General features: G+C 36.5%; 1 protein-coding gene across 5 annotated transcripts in view; it reads left to right on the top strand.

Annotated features, from left to right (window-relative positions):
• LOC137653739 (E3 ubiquitin-protein ligase TTC3-like) overlaps positions 1-17,943 on the top strand; it is a 167,113-nt gene that overhangs the window by 134,966 nt on the left and 14,204 nt on the right. For 3 of the 5 annotated variants that reach the window (XM_068387359.1, XM_068387358.1, XM_068387357.1), the window contains 11 exons: positions 2,094-2,223; positions 2,397-2,617; positions 2,984-3,148; positions 3,302-3,489; positions 10,422-10,556; positions 10,943-11,099; positions 11,859-11,984; positions 14,323-14,581; positions 15,018-15,109; positions 17,034-17,177; positions 17,409-17,666. In XM_068387359.1, coding sequence (XP_068243460.1) covers positions 2,094-2,223; positions 2,397-2,617; positions 2,984-3,148; positions 3,302-3,489; positions 10,422-10,556; positions 10,943-11,099; positions 11,859-11,984; positions 14,323-14,581; positions 15,018-15,109; positions 17,034-17,177; positions 17,409-17,666 — 1,875 coding nt within the window. The remainder of the gene's footprint in view (positions 1-2,093; positions 2,224-2,396; positions 2,618-2,983; positions 3,149-3,301; positions 3,490-10,421; positions 10,557-10,942; positions 11,100-11,858; positions 11,985-14,322; positions 14,582-15,017; positions 15,110-17,033; positions 17,178-17,408; positions 17,667-17,943) is intronic. The other 2 variants (XM_068387360.1, XM_068387362.1) reach the window with 2 other exon arrangements.

Raw genomic sequence — 17,943 nt, 5'->3', positions numbered from 1 at the left:
ACTTCACCAAATAACGTGAAAATCAATCCAGAAAACAACAGCGTATTTAGTAGGTCTTGCCGGTGGCACGACAGAGAGAAAATTGGTTCTGTGTTGACATTGAGTACTTGAGTACCTGCTCGACAGATGGCGCTGTTGATGTACACCCCCACCTGTATAGCGATCGCTGGCGTATTTCGTCCTTAGGTTTTTCTGTCGGGCAGCAGAGCTGACAGCTATATGATCACCGGGTAAGTTTAATATTGAAAATTTTCCTTTTGTTTCCTCTAGTTTCGGACACGTCTTTCTCTGATTCCAAAAAGAATATCGTTTGTTTTCTAGCCTTCATTTACAGCTTGTTAGTTTATGTTTGGCAATACATTTTCTTGATCTTTTCTCCATAGTGAACAAGGGTATTTTGTTAAAATATCAGTCTTGTCTACTTTTACTATCGTACGATATTGTTATGCAAACAAAACAGCTGCTATCTGATTCGAGTGTTCATAACAAAACCTTTTTTGTTCGGGTGTTATTGTGACTGTATGGGTTTACTCAATAACTATAAAGTTACTAACAATACGTTTAACTTCTCTTAATTTTCTAACCCATTGAAGTAGAAGATGGAATAAAGAAATTGAGTAAAAATGTTAGTCTATTGAAATTTAGTTTCTCAAAAAGTAACTCGCACGATAACGAGATAAATGATAAAATCATATTTTATGGGTGAAATTTTGTGGGGTCGCCCAATATGCGAGATCGGCTGTTACACGAGTATGTAGGGTAATTAAAATTCCACAGCTATATTTTCAATGCAGTAGTGTCCTCTTAAAAATTAAAGAAGATAATGTAGTATTAAGAAAACACGGCTAGTTCCTGTATAAAATCGCAAGGAAAGCTTAATTCACAAAATAAAACATATTTTACTCAATATTAATTGTAATTTTAATAACAATCTTATTTGCAAATTACCAATGAATATGACTCATAACTTTATAAAAATTAAATAATTATAATCCTAAAATACAGCGTAAAAGAAAGGAAAAAAAAAAAAAAAGCAGCAGCAGCAAGTGGGTATGAAACCCACCAGCAAGTCAAAAATTAAATTTTGGTATGCCATTAAACGCAACAGAGAATAAAATGAGAAAAGTATTTTTAATAAGACAATTTACCATAATAGCATATAATGTTAATTCAAACATTGATCGTTTCTTTTGAAAAGCAAAAAAAGATCCTTTAGAAGTTTGCCTTAATCAAGCAATTCAGAAAGCACAGACGGTAGTGTCCATCAACTTATAAACGAAAACAATGGAAAAGATTAATATTCGCCTAGAGATTACTGTACTGGGAAGGCCATATCATGTTACTCATCTGTATAATTGGACAAGAGGAGGTTGGAGTCATCTCCCTCACTCCCTTAACCCTTTTATCCCCAAAGGACGTACTGGTACGTTTCACAAAACCCATCCCTTTACCCCCATGGACGTACCGGTACGTCCTTGCAAAAAAATGCTATAAAAATTTTTTTTTTCATATTTTTGATATTTTTTTTGAAAAAATTCAGGCATTTTCCAGGCCCACACCTGACGATGAGTACCTATGCATCTAAGAGTAAGACTAAATTTGGTGAACTTGATTTTATGAGCACCTCTAAAACTGCAGTCAAGATATACACCTGCAGTAATGTTTTCTGAATAATGTATACTTATTAAATTTAGTTTGGAATTTTATTGAAAGCATAGTCACAATAAAACATAAGGACAAGAGAAAACTATTAAAGACGGAGTTGCATATTAGAAAGGTCTATATTTGTGATTAATATAAACTCTGGCTCGGTACTAGCCTCAGGGCACGTATCCTTCCGCCTGAGGTGGTCCTCACAGAAAACGGAAGTAGGGTAAACTACACAAAACTCTGGTCGGTTGAGAGGAGATTCCAGGTACCTCCTAAGAAAGTAGTTCGAGGTAAGTATGTTAGGAAAAATACAAATCACTTAAAAATTTGTGATTTTAACTTGCACACAAAAGGGGGAAAGTCAGCAACATTTTTGATTTTACACAGCTTCAATTCCCTCTTGCATTTACTGAAATATATTTAACATTTGTTCGTTATTGCAGATTCCATCTTCAGCTGTGCTAAAGTCAAAATCCAAGATAATAGAAGTCCCAAATTCATATCTTTCTGAAGATGAAGAGAAAGAATGTGAGGATGAAGATGAAGAAACACTTTATTCAATGTTACAAAAAGGTATGTTTTCAAAAACTTTCAAGTGAATGTCCATACTTTCCAACTTGATTTCTAAAATCTATATCGTAGAATATTGCAGTATATATATATATACAAGTGGTTTAAGTATTTTTCATTTTTGTATTCCAATACTGTTGTAAATAGTGGTTAATTTTAATAATACGGTTTTGCAGCTGTTCCCAGTAGTCCAAAAATTGTCCCCATTAGCAAACAGACGCAGCCAATAAAGGCTGACAGAAAGCCAGAACCAGAAAATCATGAAGATATAAGTACCCCTTGTCAAAATGGACTTGATCATTCTGTGGAAGACGATCAAGAAGATGACGAGATGGAGGATGAAGAAATAGAAGAACAGGAAGAGGAATTCAGTGATGTAGAAGAAGACGATAGTGAGGTAGATTTCTGTTGGTTTTTTTTTTCAATATTTAAAGAGGTTTTATTATTTCTGGATTAATTTTTATGTTAGCACTTCCCATTTTGTATGAAGTTGGTTTATTTTTTGCCTTTTTTTCAAATGTTTATTTTATCTCCTTTTTCTTAGTTACTCAACTTCTGCTTTATAATTTTTCCATTGCTTTTGGCCTTCCTTTTTTTAATGAAAATATGACCGATAGTAATTTGATAAAAAATAACAGGAAATTCAGTTTGAGTAGAACATTGGTATTTGTTGGATATTTTTATCTAATAGGAGAAATTTAATGTTACCTTGTTCTATTGTCTATGCTTTTGGTCTACAAGTTTTGTGTTTCTTTGAATCCAGGGAGTGATTCTCAGGGAGGAAATTGAACAGTTGAAGGAAAGCATGAAGATGCTGACTGATCAAAACCAAAAGTTGAATGACAAACTAATTCAAGTTAAATCAAGCACAAGCATAGAAATTAGCTCTTTGAAGCAAAAAGTCGAAGAACAAGAAGCTAAACGAAAGGTAAGTGTCATCTCTCTGGTCATTATTATTTTATTCTCTGAATTTGTATATACTTTCACAGAAAAAAGTTGCTCAAGTTGTTCTTAATGGATGTTATTTAAATGTAATTTATGTATGTAGTTCCTTTCAAGCTACATAGTATTTTCATTTTAGGACTTGGAAAGTGAAAAGCATGGCTTAGCTGTGGCAAGAGAAAGTGAAGCCAGAAAATTCAAAGCTGAAATGTCTCGAATGCAAGAGGAAGTAAAATTATTCCAGAGTCGTCACACATCACTTGAGCTCAAATATGAACGCTCAGTTGACCACAGAAACGAGCTTGATGCAAAATTAATTGAAGAACAGTATGTACACACACAGTTTTTTTTAAAGTAGTCTTTGTAATTATATTTTGGTTCATGTACTGTATGTTGGGATGTGCACTAATGAAAATAGATATAACAACTCCATCAATCATGTCATGCCTATTTTTACTGTTTTGAATAGCCTCAAATAAGATTCTACCTCCACCGGTGACATGTCAGAAAAAGTTTTATGAGACTGAGGCCGTTGCTTGTCAGCCTTGCCAGTAGATCCTGCAATAACAACGTTGATGCCAGGAATATCTTTGTAAGAACTAATCGTAGAAGGAACAGCTTTTTCAGCAGTGAAATCCTGGTTGGACCACAGGTCTGGGCCAGTGGTCTACTTTGCTTCTTGTCAGGATGTGACTTCGTCTGAGAATAAGAACCTTATTGTCATAGACTGCCACTTTCTTTGTACATTGGTCAGGAATGCTGTGGTTCCAGTGGTTTCAAAGTTTGCAAGGCAGATCGACCAAAGAGAAGGCTTGGCATTTCAGAATTATTTCGTTCGTCAAGGCTCTGAGGTTTTCCATTTGCTGGAAGGGGATGCCAGCATAGAACAAGGCAGAAAAACCAGCAAAGATTTTCCATTGGGTGGTCACATTTCAGAACACGACATCATGAGGTTCTCTGGATGCTCAGACAAATCCCCTATGAACAATGAAGAATTGTTTCAAATCGGGATTTAACACCCAAAATCGTTTTCCTCCTTGGTCTAGCATCAGTTAAGTGTGTAGGAGGGCTCCACTGCATCCTGTATATCACAAGTCATACTGAGGGATAAAAAGATGTATCTTTTACCTTTGTTTCAGAGTTTGTGGCGAAGATCCAGAACCCCATTATTACAGACCCGAAGTTTGAATCTTTTTCTATTTCCTCCTATAAAGAGGAGCTGCTTCCTTGTCCTGTGAGGGTGCTATGTAGCTAGCTACATCACTTGTTGAAGCGGACACAGCCAATCAGACCACAGCTACAAAACATTACGTTAGTAGAGATAGTAGGTTGGCCAGGGCATTAGCCACCTGTTGGGATACTACTGCTTGAGAGGTATTGAGTTCTTTGACTGGCCAGACAGTTTGACCTATTCTTTCCACATTATCCTCCGTTCTCATACACCTAACAACACAGAGATTACCAAACAATTCTTTTTCTCTCAAGGGGATAACTACTGCACTGTAGTTGTTCAGTGACTGCCTTCCTCTTGGTAAAGATAGAAGAGACCCTTTAGATATGGCAAGCAACTCTTCTAGGAGGAGGACATTCCAAAAACAAACCACTGTTCTCTAGTCTTGGGCAGTGCCATAGCCTCTGTACCATGGTCTTCAACTCTCTTGGGGTAGAGTTCTCTTGCTGGAGGGTACAATCGAGCACACTATTATATCTTCTTTCTCTTCCTCTTGTTATGAAGTTTTTATAGTTTATATATGAAAGATTTATTTTAATGTTGTAATTTTTCTTAAACTTCTCTTGTAGTTTCTTTCCTTATTTCCTTTCCTCATGGAACTATTTTCCCTTTAGGGGCACTTAGGCTTATATCATCCTGCTTTTCCATCTAGGGTTGTAGCTTAGCAAGTACTGTAATGATATTAATGGGTAGACTCAAAAAGATTTCTTCAGAATACCATTAACTTATGGATTCAATAAACCATTATATCTTCCTTCAGGTAGAGATTCAGAAGAGCCTGTCTGCTTCTCCTTCACATAATCAAAATCAGAGGAATTGATTCTATGCTAGCTTTGAAGAATAACCTTTCAGTGAGTTAAGTGTATGAAGGCTGGAGGCTGGAACTTACAGACAACCTTCACTGCCCACTAATTGAGGGAGTATACTCCCAAGTCTTTGGATGCATTTTTTGCTGGTACCTGTGGTAGCTGCTCAGCAGGTTTTTCAGTAAACTTGCTTCTTCGTGGGACAAGAAGCATCATGTGTAAGATAGCAGTCGCTGCATAAGTCTGGTTGAGAGGTAACCTAGCCCATCACCTGAATTTCTATCCAGTTCCATGGGACTTTATTGGAGCCATCACTTGCGCCTCCTCAGATCAAAGTGAGGTTATAGGGATGTCTTTTTCCCAAAAGGATGAGTTTCCCATCTCAGGACGAGGGTTTGTATACGTGTAGGAATATTTCATAGATTTTTTTTATTTGTATATTTTCCTAACTATACAGACATGAGTTCTTCAACTATTATTTCTCACTTCATCCATCCCTCAGGTCTTGGGTGAATGTCAAAGGGGCTACTTAGTAAACTTAAGAGTGAGGTTTGGTGCTTCTCCACCAACACCTCATCATAGACTTTTAAGAGCTGCACTCCTGCTACGATGAAATCTTCCTCCTATTAAAAGACTGGGTTGTATAGTTAGAAAAAATATAAATGCATATACATACATATACCATGGCACTTCCCGCAATTTTGGGGGTTAGCCGACATCAACAAAGAAACAAAAACAAAAAGGGGACCTCTACTCTCTACGTTCCTCCCAGCCTAACAAGGGACTCAACCGAGTTCAGCTGGTACTGCTAGGGTGTCACAGCCCACCCTCCCACATTATCCACCACAGATGAAGCTTCATAATGCTGAATCCCCTACTGCTGCTACCTCCGCGGTCATCTAAGGCATCGGAGGCAGCAGCAGGGCCTAGCGGAACTGCGTCACAATCGCTCGCCATTCATTCCTATTTCTAGCACGCTCTCTTGCCTCGCTCACATCTATCCTCCTATCACCCAGAGCTTCCTTCACTCCATCCATCCACCCAAACCTTGGCCTTCCTCTAGTACTTCTCCCATCAACTCTTGCATTCATCACCTTCTTTAGCAGACATCCATTTTCCATTCTCTCAACATGGCCAAACCCCCTCAACACATTCATATCCACTCTAGCTGCTAACTCATTTCTTACACCCGTTCTCACCCTCACCACTTCGTTCCTAACCCTATCTACTCGAGATACACCAGCCATACTCCTTAGACACTTCATCTCAAACACATTCAATTTCTGTCTCTCCATCACTTTCATTCCCCACAACTCCGATCCATACATCACAGTTGGTACAATCACTTTCTCATATAGAACTCTCTTTACATTCATGCCCAACCCTCTATTTTTTACTACTCCCTTAACTGCCCCCAACACTTTGCAACCTTCATTCACTCTCTGACGTACATCTGCTTCCACTCCACCATTTGCTGCAACAACAGACCCCAAGTACTTAAACTGATCCACCTCCTCAAGTAACTCTCCATTCAACATGACATTCAACCTTGCACCACCTTCCCTTCTCGTACATCTCATAACCTTACTCTTACCCACATTAACTCTCAACTTCCTTCTCTCACACACTCTTCCAAATTCTGTCACTAATCGTCCAAGCTTCTCTTCTGTGTCTGCAACCAGTACAGTATCATCCGCAAACAACAACTGATTTACCTCCCATTCATGGTCATTCTCGTCTACCAGTTTTAGTCCTCGTCCAAGCACTCGAGCATTCACCTCTCTCACCACTCCATCAACATACAAGTTAAACAACCACGGCGACATCACACATCCCTGTCTCAGCCCCACTCTTACCGGAAACCAATCACTCACTTCATTTCCTATCCTAACACATTCTTTACTACCTTTGTAGAAACTTTTCACTGCTTGCAACAACCTTCCACCAACTCCATATAACCTCATCACATTCCACATTGCTTCCCTATCAACTCTATCATACGCTTTCTCCAGATCCATAAACGCAACATACACCTCCTTACCTTTTGCTAAATATTTCTCGCAAATCTGCTTAACTGTGAAAATCTGATTCATACAACCCCTACCTCTTCTAAAACCACCCTGTATTTCTAAGATTGCATTCTCTGTTTTATCCTTGATCCTATTAATCAATACTCTACCATACACTTTTCCAACTACGCTTAACAAACTAATACCTCTTGAATTACAACACTCATGCACATCTCCCTTACCCTTATATAGTGGTACAATACATGCACAAACCCAATCTACTGGTACCATTGACAACACAAAACACATATTAAACAATCTCACCAACCATTCAAGTACAGTCACACCCCCCTCCTTCAACATCTCAGCTCTCACACCATCCATACCAGATGCTTTTTCTACTCTCGTTTCATCTAGTGCTCTCCTCACTTCATCTATTGTAATCTCTCTCTCATTCTCATCTCCCATCACTGGCACCTCAACACCTGCAACAGCAATTATATCTGCCTCCCTATTATCCTCAACATTCAGTAAACAAAAAAAAAAAAAAATACAAATAAGATTTAAAAAACTTATATTGTATTTAATCCTAATTATTTTACAGTACATATAAATATCACATTATTCTATTTAAGAAAAACTCTAGGTTTTGGCTATATTATTTAAATTGTTACTTAGGCTATATGAATGACCCATGGATGCTTCTTCCTTCTTCCCGCCCTCACACATCTCATTTCTCCCCTAATCCTTATGCTCATCCCCATGAGCAAAATAAACTTGTAAGCTTTTATGTTTGTCTCTTGTAATGTTTGAACCTGAGGTATAATTCCTGATGGTTGAAGGGGTGGAGGTTAGGAATAAAAGAAAGCTTTGAATATAAATTTTTTTCGGTCACTAATCTCTCCCTCCCCCATGTATGTGTTTAATAAAGCCCACAACTTTATTAGGATCTGCTTAAAGAAGCCACACATTGAGGTAGTCCCACAGTTGCATAAACAAAGATGGACATAAGACTTTTTTTTTACTATACTAAAATCTCTGATCAATTGTCATAACGACTAGGAAGTATTGATCTCATTTCGTCAAATACCAAAGCTGTCGTATTGTCAAATATGATAATGATACCAACTGTCTATGCCAGGATGTCAAAAGTGCTTGTAGGTTAAGGAAACTAGTTTTTGATTTTAAGAGGATATGAATATATTCTCTAGAGACTGAATACCCTGTACCTGGAGGTTCAGAAGATGGGACCCCAAGTTGGTATGATGTATTAGACTGCTTATTTCATATGGTTCTTTTATGACAGTTAGTTGAGGTCTAGCTGCATTCTATATTATGTTAATGGGGAAACTGTTTGATGCCAATGGTTCTGACCAACGTTTTGTGAACTTGACTGAAAACAAGGAATTGAATGTGGGGAAGGAAGACAGAGACCACCTTTTCCAGGAACACCTGCTTTGTTTTTAAAAACCTGTTGCCAATAAGGGGCTGAAGCAGAGGATGCGAAACTGCTTGAATTTTTCGTGAGATGTGGATGTATAGGAGGCAGCAGGCATCATGCAGTTTTAAGAAGGCTCTTTGCACCGTTATTATTATTATTATTATTATTATTATTATTATTATTATTATTAATATTATTATTATTAATATTATTATTATTAATATTATTATTATTATTATTACTAGGCTACCCCCCAAAATTGGGGGAAGTGCCTTGGTATATGTACGTATGTATTACTAGCCAAGCTACAATCCTAGTTGGAAAAGCAAGATGCTATAAGCCAAAAGGGCTCCAACAGGGAAAAATAGCCCAGTGAGGAAAGGAAATAAATAAGCAATTTGAGAAAAAGTTAATAAAATATTTTAAAAACAGTAACAACATCAAAACAGATGTCATGTATAAACTATAAAAAGACTTTTCCTTTGGACAGTGAGTGACAGAGCCATCTGGTTTAAGTAAAGGATGAACTGTTGCATCTACACCAAAGAGTGCAGATTTAAGGGTAGTCCACCACTTATGTTCCTGGGTTGTACCAGAAAGGGTTTCTTTTATGGTTGGATTGTATTCCTTTTCAATTGAAGCATAAACTCTCTGAGGAAAAGTTCTAAACTGAGTATAGTTATTCCAGATCAGATCCGATCTGTTACCCTTCTAAAGATGATAGGCCTCCTGCTTTTCCAACAGTTTTACTTCCTTTGACACTCCTCCCTTCCATTTTACTTAACAATCGCTCTTACCTGTAACTTCACAGCACCGTACAACTTTGGGATTTTCTCCAGGATGCAACTTGACACGAAATGTCCTCCCTGATGCTCCAAATGGCCCATAATTCATATATCCAATCAAAAAAAACTTTGGAATCATAGAAATCACCTCTCCTGATTGACATCTTAACCACTATTATTTCCATCTTGGAGGAAGTTAATCTAGAAGCTTTGGCTGACTGAGGTCTATAATTTCCCTTCAATTTTTCAATGTTTTTTTTTAACTACAGAGGCAAGTGTAGAACCACACTGATTATTGACTGTTCCAATCACACACAAGTGATAGTAGCTTGATGAACATCTATCTAGACTTGGTAGCTGCTATAGGAGCATTGACCGCCACTTCAGATGAGGATTTAGTGTTGGTTATTGTCCTCTTTATAACTTCATTTTTCTTCTAGTTACGTTCCCTTTTGGAGCATGAATCTGAAAGGCAATTGTATGTATGCTATGCCTTATGTAAGGTTAAAAGCCTTCTCTTTTCAGCTTCATTCATATGCACAGTAACATCCCTCTCATTTTATCAGTGTTGCAACATTTCGTATCCATCTTTTTGCGTAATTAGGGCATAGATGAATACATGTATCGCAAATGTTCTATGCAATGGATCCTACAAGTCTCAGCAACAAGGTCTTCCTGCTCAAACCTGAACTCCTAAATAGTGATTTAGCCTGCAGTAATTAATGATTTGCAATGTTTATAATAATCACTCCCTCCCGATTTGACTTTCATGAATGAATTTTCCCCAATGCAGAAAGTTGTGCTTGGCTATGTAACTGCATATACAAAGCCACCGTGTGTTTCTTTAGTTAGTTATACAAAATGGTAATGCATCTGGAATTTTGTAGACAAAAAAATTGGGCCTTATATTATTAATAATGATAAGTTTGTATAATGAAAGTTGGTTTAACTTTAAGAAATTAATGTTGAATGTATATCATCTTTTAGGGAGGTTTGTAATCAGTTGAGAGAGGAAGTGAAAAACCTCCAGGAGTCACTTTCAAGTAGTTCTAGACGTGCCCATGAAGCCGAAGTGAAGTACCTTTGTATTAAGAAGGATCTTACAGAATCTCATCTGAACAGGTACAGTATATGTAATTCTTTTCCCCCCTAATTATTTGTTTTGAGCAATTACATTCTGTCCATAACAATGGCTTCTGATTACAGCCATGCCTACAGATTAACGGAAGACTTTTGAACTGCCAAATTATAAGTAATTTTCAGGTATTTGAATTCATTTTAAGTTGCTCAGAGCTTAGCATTATCATTGTTTTTATTAATTAAACTTAAAAAATTACAAGTACACATCACTTTGAAATAGCATTGTGAACAAAATAATTTGGGTTTTCATTAAAAGTTAGATTTTATAATTTTTCTTATTTCTTTCATAGGCTGACCTTATAAGAGTTGCATATCTTGACTCATGTGATAAAACTACTTAATAAAACTAATACTTCTCCCCCCCTCAGGACCATTGAAAGACTTACTACTGAAGTTGTTCGCCTGAGGCAGTTACTGCAGCATGCATCAGAAGATTCTATCCCAGATCGTCCTACTCTTTCAAGATCAATAATAGCATGGGACGAGTGTATTAAAAGCCTGCGAGAAAGTAAAGCTGTGTTTTTGGTAAGATTAATTTGTATCCTCTATTTAGAAGAATTACATTCTATTCTTTTAAGTAATGTAGCTGTCAAGAAGCATCATGTGTCTGGACGAAGGAGTTACGGCTGTAGAGGCCCCAGCTAGGGCTAGGGAGGGCAAGTTCCCCAGCTCACCACCAGTGAAGGGGGATGCCTACAGAGCCAATGGGACAGATGGCAGTTCTTCAGGTCCGATCCTTGGATGATGGTCCCTGTTCAGGATATTGAGTCCTGTTTGTAGACTGTCCTACCATATTATATGAAAGGCTTTACAAAAATCCTACTTCCACAGGAGGAAGTGTCTAAGATGTTGACCAAAGGGGTTATAGAAGAAATCTTAGATGACTCTCCAGGCTTCTTCAGCAACCTCTTCCTATTAGAAAAGCTGACAGGGGCCTGGAGACCTGTCATAGACCTCTGCCTCATGAACCTGTTTGTTTTGCAAACAAAGTTTAAGGTCTTCAGGCCATCAGGAAGAACTATTTCCTGCTGACCATAGACCAATATTTGGCAGGATATTTCTTGTTGCAGTTGTCTTATACACTAGATGTGACCTAAATTTATTAAAATTTCCCCTAATTTCTGACCTCGTCTTATAAAAATCATCTTATACTTGGAAGTATACGATAATTCAGAATAGTGATTTTTTTTATTGTCAGCTGTTGATTCATAATTTTGTAACCTTCTATTAGTCATATTTGGAAATTAACTGAATCTAATTGCATATTTATTTACTTTGTCACAGGAGGAAGCAAAGAAACTCCTAAACATGGTAAACCAAGGACGCCCACTAAATGCTCTGCCACCGGGGGATTTAAGCATACCTGCTATACCAGATATCAACATAGCTCCACTTCTTATCATTGTCCCAGTGAGTAAAAGAATTTATTTACTTACTAAGGTAGATTACTTCATGAAACATACATTTTCTTCGTCGTTTTGACTTTTTACCATCCCTGATTAAAGTCACTACCCTGGTCACACTGTATGATGACCACCTTGCCACCATCTAGACTCCGTCAACGCATGTGCCATTTTTCAAAATCAATGTACTTTTTATGATCAACTTTCTACAGAAAGGGATGATCCATATTATCTCTATCAATGCCTGTGTCATTATTTGAAATCATTATTCAGAGACTAGTCAAGTTTAATGTTTGATTTGCGTGAATACCACATTCACGGAAATCTGAATAATTTGTTATTCAAATGACGTCTCCTTCCCATTAGGATTGTTATTCAAATGCTGAACGTATTTGTCCTGTGCAACTTGGAAACCTAATGTTTTATCTAGGAATGAGGCGGTGTAATTAGTTTTAAAACTAATGGCTCCCAGCTTCAAGTTCAGTGACAAGGTTTATGATACACAAAGAACACAAAAGTGTTATTAAACTAGATTTAGATGAATTTCTTGTACATATTATTGTTATTACTTGCTAAGCTACAACTTTAGTTGAAAAAAGCAGAACGCTATAATCCCAAAGGCTCCAACAGGAGAAAAATATTTGTAATATGTGTCAAGGGACAATGGATATTAAACATATTTTAGTCAATTGTCCTGTTTTTAACCTTCAGAGGAGGACACGTTGTCTCCAGGACAAACCTTTTACGAGATATACGGGTGGGGGGTAAAATTGTAATACCCTGAACTTGAAAAAATTTATAGTGTATAGGGTTATATTATCATTATTATTATTATTACTTGCTAAACTACAACCCTAGCTGGAAAAGCACGATGCTATAAGCCCTGGGGCTCCAACAGGGAATATAGCCTAGTGAGGAAAGGAAATAAGGAAAAAATAAAATATTTGAAGAGCAGTGGAAGGGGAATACGCAAGAGAAGACTGTTTAGCTATGTTAAGGAGCTTTTCAGGAAGGACACTCCAAAATCAAACCATTGTTCTCTAGTCTTGGGTGGTGCCATAACCTCAGCACCATGGTCTTCCACTGTCTTGGGTTAGAGTTCTCTTGTTTGAGAGTACAGTGAACCCTCGCTACTTCGCGGTTCGACCATCGCGGATTCACCACTTCGCGGATTTTTTCCATAACCCATATATATACAGTAATATATATATATATATATATATGTATGCATGTATTTATGTATATATGTAGGTATGTATATGTGTATACATATAAATATATATATATATATACACACACACACACACATATATATATATATATATATATATATATATATATATATATATATATATATATATATATCTAAAGTAGGAAGATGGGATGTAGTTCTAAGGGAAAAGTATGGGAAATATGTCTGGGTAATAAGCAAAGCTCTACCTCCAGTTTGTTTCTTCATTATGATCAGAGATAAATGTAAACAAAACATTGGTTGCCATTTTTTATCGTGCTTTTTAGCGTGTTTAGGAAATGCATGATATAAAATCACCTTTAATATTTGTGCCTGTTTTAGTTTAGGGTACTGTAGTACATGCATTAAGTGTTCTGTACATTAAAGGGTAGTTTGTTAACAGAACTACATACAAGGGAAGGTTTTAAAGGTCTGAATATACATGTTGAATAAATAGGTAAATAGGGTGTCACTACTTCGCGGATTTTCACCTATCGCGGCCGCGACTGGAACCTATCTACCGCGATAAACGAGGGTTCACTGTACACTCAGGCACACTATTCTATCTTATTTCTCTTCCAATTGTTTTGTTAAAAGTTTTTAGTTTATATATGAAATATTTATTTCAAAGTAGTTACTGCTCTTCTTCCCCTTCTTTATCTACATCTTTTCCCCACTTCTATGTGGCGTCGATGTTTCTGGTCAACTTTCTCCATCTACCTCTGTCCCACACCTCATCATCGGTTAATCCCTTTGATCGAAGGTCATCCTTGATACAGTCCACCCACCTTCGCTTTGTCTTAAAGGGAATTCGCAAAAAACATGGGACGACTGTACAGTATAGGAAATTTATTAATTTTTTTAATGCATTTTTCATTTTTTTTTTTTTTTATCTTTATTCTGTTAGACTACGAAACATCAACATAAGTACGTTAACACATAAAAAGTTTACATCGGGCCCAAAAGTCATGCGCTTAACAGCAATTTTGTCTTGGCCTGGATCCCCATGGTGTTAATGGGTTTGTATTTGAAAAAAATATCAAATCTAATACAGTATATTGTTAGAATAAAGAGATCAATAATTTATGATTATATAAAATTTTAATTATTTCAGAATCCCAAAAAGCAGATGGTTCAACCGTGTGCTTTTGACTATGCCAGTGGTTCTCCAGCACATCTCACACCCCCTCCAACAATGTCAGCATACCCTCTTGAACAACAAATGGGGCCCGTAACATTACCTGGTCCACCTGGGTTTGAGGCCCAAAAGCCTATAGGATTACCTAAGATTCCTCCAGCATTAGCAGCATATACTGGTGGAGCTATTCCAAAAGGCAATCTTGTTTCCAGTCCCAAATCGGTTATTGTGACAGGTAAGCTGTAAAATAGTCGGATAATATTACTCTAATGATGAAGTTAACCTTCAATTGTCATTGGCAGTCATTTTTTGTTTGTCTATATCCTAATATTTTTGCTGATTAGAACAAAAAAGGGGGTTATAATTTCTGTAGAGATTGGAAATTGCAATGCCAACTCAATGCTTTGCACTCATGTTTACACAATCTCTCTTAAAATTATTTTTTATGTTTGTTAAGATGGAGTTAGTTATAATACAGTATTCAGTATACTTGCAGTTTACTTAAGTATTAGAGTGCCAAACAAAAAAAGGTCAACATTATTCTACAGAAGGATATATATATTGCAGTACTAGTTTTTCTCTTGCTCTCTTGGAAGGCATGATTTTTTAATATTTTAATAATGTGATTTTTTTCCCCCTGGTCATATTTTCTTTTTTTTTATTCTTACCAGCGACAGATGGAGTAGCCACCCAAAAATATCCAGACTCACATAAGTTATTCATTGGAAAACTACCGTGGGAAAGCACAGAAATGGATATAAAGGTAAAGACAATACTATATAGTTTTTCCCCCTATATGGTATATAGGATTTCTTAACTAGGTACTACAATCCAAGAGTATTCTTAATAGGTAATGTTAATTTCGTTAAGAAATTTTAGGTAAGAGTGATTATATTTGCATATTTTGAAGATGGGGTTGCATTTTTTAAAAGTAACCCAAGAACAGCATTTTTAGAATGAAGTATTTCATAAACATGAAAAAAGGTGTCTTGTATTAGTTAAAAGCTGTAGCAATTGGAACTATATTTTCTTGAGATGACGGAAGTATTTTGTCTTAAAGGTATTATTAGTATTAGTACTAGCTAAGCTGCAACCCTAGTTGGAAATGCTGGTTGCTATAAGCCCCATGGCTCCAACAGGGGAAATAGCCCAGTGAGGAGGAAAGGAAATAAGGAAACATAGAATAGTGTGCCTGAGTGTACCCTCAAACAAGAGAACTCTAACCTTAGACATTGGAAAACCATGGTACAGAGGCTCTAGCTCTACCCAAGTTTATAAAGAACAATGGTTTGATTTTGGAGTGTTCTTCTAGAAGAGCTGCTTACTACAACTAAAGAGTCTTCTACCCTTACTAAGTGGAAAGTAGTCACTGAAACATATGGTGCAGTAGTTAAATCTTGGAGTGAAGAAGAATTTTTCAGTTATTTTAGTATTGTTAGGTGTATGAGGAAAGAGGAGAATGGTTAAATACTAGGCCAGGGTATTTGGTTTATATGTAGGCAAAGGGAAAATGAGCCATAGCCAGAGAGGAATCCAATGTATTACTATCTGGCCAGTGAAAGGACCCAGTAACGAGTAGTAGTATCTCAACAAATGGCTGGTGTCTTGGTCAACCTACTACATAGCAAATATATTAGGCAGAAAATTAAAACAGCACAGAACATACATTATTGCCTAGTCTGGCTAATTGTTCTAACTATTAGGAAGCCCATTTAATTTCGACAATCATCTCCACAACAGATTCTGCATAGCCCAGTATCAGGTTTTACCTTTTAGGGTAGAATTTTTACTTTATGAATTTTATACCCCATCTTCAACTTGTGTAATTTCTTGAAAAATACCGTAACAGTATTTTGTAATCTTTATAAACTTTAACGAACCCTTGTATATCTTCTCGTTCATGTCTGAGGTTTGGTTAAACTATTTGACAATAATTGCTATTGTTTTTCATTTAGTCACTGCAAGTTCAAGCGAATCCTATGTTTCTGTATAGTTCTCCCTTTTAGATAATTCCAAGACCTGCATCACACTTCCGGCCATGATAGAAAGTACAAATCATAATTGTGTCAAAAGCAGTCAGAAAGGTATAAAACTAACTTTGAACCTCGCCTCATTTTAGCAAAATGATAATTGATCTGTCAGTAGGTGGGCAAAATGTAAGCAACTACTCACATGATTGTCATTTAGTTTAACCAGACTATTGTCCATAATGTCATTAGATTTTTTTAATGGAAAGTTGTGGTACAGGATATGAAAATCTTACCCCTCCCCAGATCACAAAATTATGATAGTTAATGTGATTGACACTAGTTATACCTGGAATTTAATATGCTAACATTAATGACTAAAATGATATAGTAATTCTAAGTTAAAGTAGTTATTAGTATTAGTTTACCTTTGTTTTATTACTTAATATATAAAACTGTGCTTGTGGTAGCTCGAAATACTTTCAAATCCAGTGAGACCAGTTTTAAATATTACCTCTTAAAGTTTGATGTTCCAGTTTGTTTTATATTTGTAAATGGACTAAATGAACTTTTACGTAAATGTAAGGTAAAAGCTTTCAAGTTTTGTACTTAGTGTGTTTTGTATTAACTTTGCTATAAGTGTTATTTTAGCTTAGTGTTTATCTTGTATTAATAGAAATTGTCTGATGCATGAAATTTTGTATGTGTTGTGCATGGCAGAGACTCTTCAGCGATCTTATTGGTGAAGTAGTGGGAGTAACCATGTATGACAAAGGCTTTACCCCAGATGGAAAAGCAGTCCCTAAGTATGGATTTGTCACATTCCGTAATGCTGAGGACCAAGAGAAAGCCCTAAAGTATGGGGTAAGTTAGGTTGCAAAATTGTAGGCCACAGGCGTGCCTCCTTTTTAAATTCACCATATTTTGAATAAATTATATACTTTTGCCCTTCGTCAGAAAATGAAAGGTTTACTGAAGTCATGGCTTTTTATTTATTTTACATTTTTTTAGCAAGTTTACGAGACTGAATTGGCTGATAAATTCTTAACAACGTTAAGATCAAAGATGAATTGGTTAACTACTTTACTTTTACAGCCCATTATGATTGGAAATCATGTGATAAACGTCCAAGCAAAGGAAACCAAGAAACCAACCAGGCCCTTGAATTTAGCTGTAGGGGGGTCCTCTAATGCTGTTAGTGAACCTCTTATTAAAAGTGGTCCGTCAGCATACGGTCTGAGTGACATTTCCCATAATGCAACCTCGGAAGCAAATAAATCTGTTGTGTGCTCGCTGTCATCTCCGACAGTACATCAGTCCATCACCACAACTATTACTAAACCTAAGTTCCAGGTAAGTTTAGGGTTGCAGGATTGTAGCCTTTTTTCCTGATTTCTTTTCATGTGCATATTATTTTTTTGTTTTGTTTTAGTATGCGAGAAGGAACGACTATTCAGTAGTATGTTCCTAAGCTCAAACATCTCTTGAAAACCAGTTTGAAAGTGTTTCTTAATATTACCGCACTACAATTGATGTAATTTTAAGATGCTGAATAATTGGATTCAGCTTAAATCTGTTTTTATTATTTTCAATTTTAACATTTTTTTGTCACCATAGATGTTTTCAGGGG

Source organism: Palaemon carinicauda, chromosome 14 (genome assembly GCF_036898095.1).
Source record: "Palaemon carinicauda isolate YSFRI2023 chromosome 14, ASM3689809v2, whole genome shotgun sequence".
Lineage (NCBI taxonomy): Eukaryota > Metazoa > Arthropoda > Malacostraca > Decapoda > Palaemonidae > Palaemon > Palaemon carinicauda.
This window is presented reverse-complemented; position numbering and strand designations above follow the sequence as displayed.